Consider the following 7,782-nt stretch of genomic DNA (forward strand, 5'->3'; position numbering starts at 1 on the left):
AGTTGAAAAATTATTTTAAAAAATTAGTTCATTTTAAACTCGGTTCGGTTCGATATGACTCGATTATTTTATCAAATAAATTTGAATATCTTAAAATTTATCCATGCTCGTTTACCATCCTAGTCATTTCTTCGTATTTTTTATTAAATATTTTTTTATATCTGTTTAAACAAATAAAATATTAAAAAAAAGTTATGTATTATTTTGTTATTAATTTGTGAATTTAAATTTTATAAAATTTAATTATTTATAATTTAAAATAGGAAAGAGATGAGAAATTTTTATTTTATATATATATATATATATATATATCTATCTGAGGTGTGAGGCTTTTTATTTTTAACTTGGTAAAGATACGCGAAGGAAGGAGCTCATGGTTCACGAAATTGGATGTCCTACTCTCCTGCCGACGTGTTGCTCGTACGTCCGCTTGGACACGCGGTGTCACTTCACTGGCGCCGGACACTCCCACCCGCTCTTCGCGTGAGCTAGGTTCCTCCCACCGCCACCTGTCACTCCCGCTCCCAGCCAATGAGAGTCCCGAGAAGGCATCCGAACACGTGCTGATCTGGACACGTGTCGGCTCCGTCGCCCTATTTAACCTACTCCGCCCTTTTTCCGCTAGCGGAGGGATCGAGGTTGAAGATGGAGCGGAGGGGCGGATGCTGCCTCGCCATGTACGGAGGCGGAGACGCCGAGGCGACCTGGAAGATGGGCCGGATCATGCTCAGATTCCGGCCAATCGCCCCCAGACCGGCCGTTAGTTCCCCGGCTGCCGCTTCCGTTGTCGCGGAGTTGTCGCCTGTGGGAAGGAAGAAGGGGCGGAAGAGTACTGGCGACCGTTGCGGAGGGAGGAAGGCGAGGAAGGTGGAGGCGAAGCCTTCGCCGTCTTCTAAGGTTGATCGGAAGGCGTCAACCTCCTCGGCGTCGTCTTCCTCCACGACCACCAGTACGATGATTTGTTCGCCCACGATCGTGACGCTTGCGCTGATGCCGGTGGCGGAGGAGAAGCGGGACGACCTGGCGGAACGCCAATCTCCTGGAACTGAGCGTCCGCTCCTTGTGCCGGCGTGGATGGGGTGCGAGGCGGCGGCGAGGGTGCCTCGCCGGCTGACGGCGGTGGGGTCGTGGGTGACGGTGGAGTGTGTGACGGACACGTGGAGGGACGGGGAGGTCGCGTGGAGGAGCGATGAGGCAGTGCGGGCGGCGCTGGCTGCGGACGACTGCCCCGGGTTGGTGTCCGACGAGAGAGACCGGATCACGTGGACCAACGCGGCGTACCGGCGGATGGTGTCGGGCGCTGTTTCAGACGTGGTTGGCGGTGGAGGCAGAGCGGGGGCAGACGAGGTGCGGGTGGGGTTTGTGGCACGGGCGGCGGTGCCTGCGTCGGGGTCGTGCCGGGCGTTCACGTGCAGGATGCGGGTTCACTACGCTCGGCCGACGGGGAGGGCATCGTCGTTGGCGGCCCCGTGCGACGCGTGGAGGCTGGACGGCGGCGGCAGTGCGTGGAGGATCGACGTGAAGACGGCGTTGAGTCTCAGCCTGTAAAACTTGCTAGGCACTACTGCATGAGCTTGCTTATGCCCCTCGCCGGCGAAGCTTGCAAAATCAAAGTAGTGTAAGTTGCTGCTTCGGTTTTGGAAGAAAAGGAAAAGTTACTAGCAACAGTCCTCAGCTCCTCAGCGGCCGATCGCTTAAACTCAGGGAGAAGACGATGCTGCAAACCCTAGAATTGTTACGTACGGAAAGAACACATTCTTTCTTTTTTTGCAATTTCCAAAAAAAAAAAACGCTGCAATTAGCATTTTAAAATCAAATTTACTAATTTTTTTAAATATAAATATATCGTTATATTTTAGGAGACTATTAAAATTCACTCAGTTTAAATTTAAATATATGAATATATTATGTTTTTTTTTAAATAGTTCATTAAATTTTTAATAAAACTATGGACACTCCTAATACGAATCTCCATCCCCACTAAATTTAATGAACATTAATTAAGGCAAACAAGTACAAGAAATCATGTTAAGTTACATTGCAAGTGAATTTTATAGCTTCTCCACATTGAACATTGTTCATATTTAAAAAAAACCATTTATTTATGCTCAATTGACTTTGTTTTATGGATTTATTTCTTTTGTTTGATTTGGAGGTAGGTTTATATATATATATATATATATATATATATATATATATATATATATATATATATATATAAATAATATACTGCGGATAAAGTCGAGCGGATCGCTGCGGACATGCCTTCCTGATCGGTCTCTGGACCGATCAGGAGGTTCCCTGATCGGTCTGGTGACCGATCAGGAGGTTCCCTGATCGGTCTGGTGACCGATCAGGGAACCGATCATTTTCTGATCGGTCTACAGATCGATCAGGAGGTTCCCTGATCGGACTGGTGACCGATCAGGAAGGCAAGTCCGCAACGGTTCGCACGGCTTTGTCCGCAGCATATCATTTCTGTATATATATATATATATATTTGTTTTGACCACTCAAAATTTATATCAAGTCTGAAATAGTAAATGATCCGATAATAATGATCCATCCTTCAAAAGATCATTGTCATAGTGGAAGTTAAAATTTTAAGGGTCAACGCTCTTGTATCGTTGGTCGATCGGACAACTCACTTGTTCGATCGGGGTGAAGGATAGCTAAGTCAATATCAATCCGATGTTACCACAGCTCGATCGCATACCGAGCTTCCGGCGCTCAGAGAATCGTGTGCCGACGAAGTATACGTGGGAGCAGCCAACTCGTTCGGACTTACATCAAACCTCGGAACCGGCGAAACGGGATTGCAACCGAGCAGTCACTCAGATATAGCTTGGCACAACAGCGAAGCTCAGACAATGGAATGTTTGCCGAGCGGCCACTCCACTCGGCCCAAAGGCCAGACCACTCGGACGATTGAGGGTTAGCTGAACGACCATCCCGTTTGTCCCACTAACATACAAAAGGAGGATCAGCCGATATCCTTGTGGGAACTCGTGTCATCGATAGACGACATAGTTGGCGACATGGCCAGGCAGAGAATTGTACGACGGAAGCTTTCACTGTCATGTCAGAGATATGCTCGTGTCATTGAGGTATGGTGTGAGAGACGCTTTCCTGACATGTCTTTTCAGGAAAAGCTTTGAGAAGCGTGCACGACTCGAGAAGCGTGCACGCACACCCTCGGAGCCCTATATAAAGGGTCACAAGGCTTCGATGGAGGTATGCATAACTTGTACTATAGCTACACTGTTACTCTGCTTCTCAGCTTCCTTGCTTACACATCATCGGAGACTGACATGAGCATCGGAGGGCCATCGCCGAAGAACCTCTCCCTGGCTTAGCACTGACGCTGCTGTGATTGCAAGATCCTCCAACTTGGAGTCCACCAACGGTCAACAGGAGCGTCATGTCCCCCGGCATCCATCACCTTGACCCTCGGATAGGATCAAATTTGACGCCTTCTGTGAGAACGCAATTTGCATTTGAGCCGAGAAAATGAAAGGCGTTGGACGACTTCACACTGTGACGCTCACCCAAGAGGAGCTCGACATGCTTGTACATGCTAGAGCCCAGAAGATAGTTGAGCAGCAACAGCAAAAGGCGCTAGTCGATTGACCGGCGTAGCAGGCAACATCGGCATCGGGGGGTCGAGCGGCGCACGAGGATCGGCCGAAACAACTCTCCATATGGGGACAAAACAAAGGGTCGACCAACACCCATGGAGAGGCATTGCCCGTCCCAATACCATTCCACTGGGCTCTGTTCCAAACGCCCTCGGAAATCATGCAGGTAAATCAAGAGCGGGGGTCCTCTTCAGATGAAACGCCTGTTTGGGGCACTCAAAAAGGCAAGGCGCCTCAAGGCGACAGGTCTCCCGAACGGATCAATCGCCAGTTCTCCGAAGTAATATTGCGCGACCCACTACCAAGACACTACGCTCCTCTGGCGATCGGAGAATACAATGGATCAACAGACCCGGATGATCATTTGGGCAAGTTCGACAACGCGGCTATGCTTCACTAGTACACGGATGGGGTGAAGTGCCGAGTCTTCCTCACCACACTCTCCGGATCGACACAGCGATGGTTCAAAAGACTGCCGGATGGATCGATATAAAGCTTCAAGGATTTTCGAACAACCTTCCTACACCATTTCGCAAGCAGTAGGCGCTACCAGAAGACAAGCGTCAGTTTGTTTTCCTTGAGCAAGGGCTGAAAGAAACCCTCTGAGCGTACATCCAACACTTTAACTAGGTAGCAATGGATATCCCCTCGGTCTCATCTGAGACCATGATGAATGCTTCACACAGGGGCTCGTCGAGGTGGATTTCTTCCGATCACTTATCAGAAAGCCACCCCGCGACTACGACCACATGCTCAAGAAGACTAATGAGTATATAAACGTGGAAGAAGCTTAGACAACGAGAAGGAAGGAGGCACCAGCCGAGCTCTCAGTGCCGACTGAATGCAACCGTCGAGCAACCACCAAACACCGAAAGGGCCGAGAGCCAAAGGCCGACCCCAGCAGGAAAGGAGGGTGCATGTCGTACAACATGTGCCTTTCGACTGCCCAAAGGCATCAAAGGGTAAGGTATGAACACCTATGTTTTGTTCTTTCCACCAATCGGTGTCACACAACAGCCGTGACTGTCGCAGCCTGATGTCGATCGCCCGACCAACCCCAAGGGCTATCGCAGCCGATCGCCCTCCCCTGACCAGCGGCACAAGTATCAATCCGCCGGACAGCGGGAGGGTGCAAGAAGATCACCCGAGCGGCAATGCCTCCATCAGCAGAGGGAAAACATCGACCATCCCCCAACCTCTCGCGAACAAAACATGCTATCTGCTCTGGAGGAGGAAAACAGAAGCAGTACCGCTCGGGGAGAAATAAGCATCATCGCCGGTGGACTGATCAACGGTGACTCTAATCGAGCCAGGAAGTCATACGCTCGATGGTTGGAGATTCACGCCGTAGGCTGTAACCAAGAGAAGGCGAGCATGCCCGAGATCAGCTTCGGACCCCGGGACCTAGAAGACATAGAAGTCCCCCACGATGACGCTCTCATCATCGGAGCGATAATCGCTAACTATACTATCCATCGAATTTTTGTTGACACAGGGAGCTCGGTGAATATAATATTCAAGAAGGCTTTTGATCAGCTCCAGATCGACCGAGGCGAGCTGCTACCAATGATGACCCCGTTGTATGGATTCACGGGCAATGAGGTTTTGCCGATCGGCCAAACCAAGTTAGCCATATCGCTCAGAGAGGAGCCGCTCAGGAGGACCAGAACCACAGACTTCATCGTGGTAGATGCTCCCGCGGCCTACAACGTCATCTTGGGCCGGCCGACCCTCAATGAGTTCCAAGCAGTAGTTTTCAACTTATTACCAAAAGATCAAATTCCCGGTGGATGACCATGTCGGGGAAGTCAAGGGTGACCAGCTGCCCACTCGGCGATGCTATGTCGAGATGGTCAAACCTGAGGTCAGGTTCGCGCGAAAGACCCAGCGGCTAGAGGTTTGTGTTATTTCTGAAAAGCCTTCTACCTTAGTCTATGAATAAAAGGAGGAAATCCAAATCCATCATCGCCGAGTGGAAGCAACAACTTTCATAGCGTCCAATCTGGAAGCGGAACAGAGGGCGGAGTTGATCGCCTGTCTCCAGCAAAACCACGACGTATTCGCGTGGTCAACGCACGAGCTCTCCGGGATTTCCTCAAACAATAGTTGATCTGTCTTTGATCAAATATTTGGTCAAAACTCTTTGAATTTAAAATAAAATATTGATTTCTCAAACAATATTATTTAAATTCACCAACACCTCAAACACCGTGAATTTTGCATGCCACGTTAGTGTGGACGTATACAAATTCAACATTTGTAAAAGGAGGGTTTTACCCATTAACTATCATGTCAACGTATCTTTATGACAAATAAAATTATCTCAAATACCGTTAATTTTGTATGCCACGTTAGTGTGGACGTATACAAAATCAATCATTTGTAAGAGGGGTTTTAACCCTTTAATTTTATTATCTTGTCAACCTAGTTTTATGACAAATTAATAGTTGGTTTCATTTGGTCACACAAATAATAGCAGTGACTCCGATGGGGAGGATACTATTAGATGTGTCTAAGTGTATACCATTACTTGACACTAAGTCCATTAATAAGATTATGCCCCTTCCGTTGGGGAAGATCACACGCTCTTAATTAACTTCCTATAGTCATCCAAAAATGGAAGTCTGTTCTAGTGATCCACAAACAAGCTCATCCGTTATGGAGGAAGGCACTCAGAGCCAACGCGCAAGCTTGTTTGCATCACTTACAAACCAGTAATGGAGACCATGGATTTATTTAAAATCCCTCTCCCACTTAGTTATTTATAAACGAGGAATTTTAATTATGCTAGCCTACTAGTCATGTATACTAACATGCACACACATGACAATATAAAAGCAATAAATAGAAAATCTAATTTTCAACTATTATGGCTTTTATCTCTAGTTGTCCTCCGTGTGTTGTCATCCCAAGCTGCTGCCATATTTGGCCACCGCCACCGGCTGTCGCATCCATCTTGCTACTAGTTCCACTGTGCCTCTGGTCCTTAGAAGGTTCCACGCTTGCAAGATTCGATCCATGACATACATAGAATTTTACATTTTGATCCTATATTCCATAAAAGGAATGTACATGTATCTAGATCAAAAATAAAATCCTAATAAAACTAAATACAGCTCCTGCTGTATTTTAATACAATCATGCACACACAGATAAATGCCCTTGACATGTCCAAGGGTCCAATCACACACATAATAACTAAAAGCCATAATAGTTGGATCCTGCATCCACAAAGTTAGCACATCCTACTATTAACCTGCCTAAATTATGTATGACATGTGCATAATTAAACTAATACCAAATACACAGAGGCAAAATCCTAGCTCTGATACCAATTGTTGGTTGCTACTCGGAAAACCTATAGGTTCTACTGTACAAAAATTTTGTACAAAGGTCTGAACCTTTTCCTAGCTACCATGTGTTCTTTTAAATTAAATGTTGGATCGCCTGCGTAACTTAACACGTTTGATCCAAAACTTAATCTATTTGTTCTTTTAGGTTTTGACTTGGATCTCCTGCGGAACTTAGCACGTTCGACCCAAGTCTCCTTAAGTTATTAATTCCATTAAATATTAATTTCCATAAAAGGTTCCCAGTACTGACGTGGCGAGGCACATGGCCTTCTTGGATATGGGAGCAACCACCACCGACTAGACAAAACCTTTAATAGAAAGCTAATATTTAATTTCCTAAAATAACTTTAGGTTAACCAAAGAGAACAATCAAATCACAAGGAAAAGAAAGAAACAAAAGAACACAACTTCGAAAAAACATATTCGAAATTCTAGAACGTAAGCCTCTTGTATTTGGTATTATTTCCATAAATAACTAGCATGATGCGGAAATAAAATTTACTAGTTATACCTTGTAGAAAAACCTCTTGATCTTCTACCGTATTCCTCTTCTAACCTCGGACGTTGTGTGGGCAACGATCTTCCGAGACGAGAAACCACCAATCACCTTCTTCTCCTCCTAGCTAGGTTCGGCCAACAAAGAGGAAGCTTCACCAAGGAAGAAAAACAAAATACTAACCAAGCTCCAAGAGATGCTAGCTTTCTCTCCTTCTTCTTCTTCTTCTTCTCCGAGTAGTATCCGGCCACCACAAGAGCTCCAATAGAAGGGTAGGGTTCGGCCACCACAAGAG

The 7,782-nt window shown here is 46.4% G+C and overlaps 1 protein-coding gene across 1 annotated transcript; it reads left to right on the plus strand.

Annotated features, from left to right (window-relative positions):
* The first annotated feature begins 645 nt into the window (after positions 1–645).
* Positions 646–1,548, plus strand: LOC122013651. Its single transcript, XM_042569896.1, has one exon. The coding sequence runs from the start codon at positions 646–648 to the stop codon at positions 1,546–1,548; it is 903 nt and encodes a 300-aa protein (XP_042425830.1).
* Positions 1,549–7,782: the final 6,234 nt, after the last annotated feature.

Source organism: Zingiber officinale, chromosome 8B (genome assembly GCF_018446385.1).
Source record: "Zingiber officinale cultivar Zhangliang chromosome 8B, Zo_v1.1, whole genome shotgun sequence".
In the NCBI taxonomy this organism is placed as follows: domain Eukaryota; kingdom Viridiplantae; phylum Streptophyta; class Magnoliopsida; order Zingiberales; family Zingiberaceae; genus Zingiber; species Zingiber officinale.

What these genes read in the sequence shown, in the direction of transcription:
- LOC122013651 (XM_042569896.1), top strand. Translation starts at nt 646, where the DNA reads ATGGAGCGGAGGGGCGGATGCTGCCTCGCCATGTACGGAGGCGGAGAC.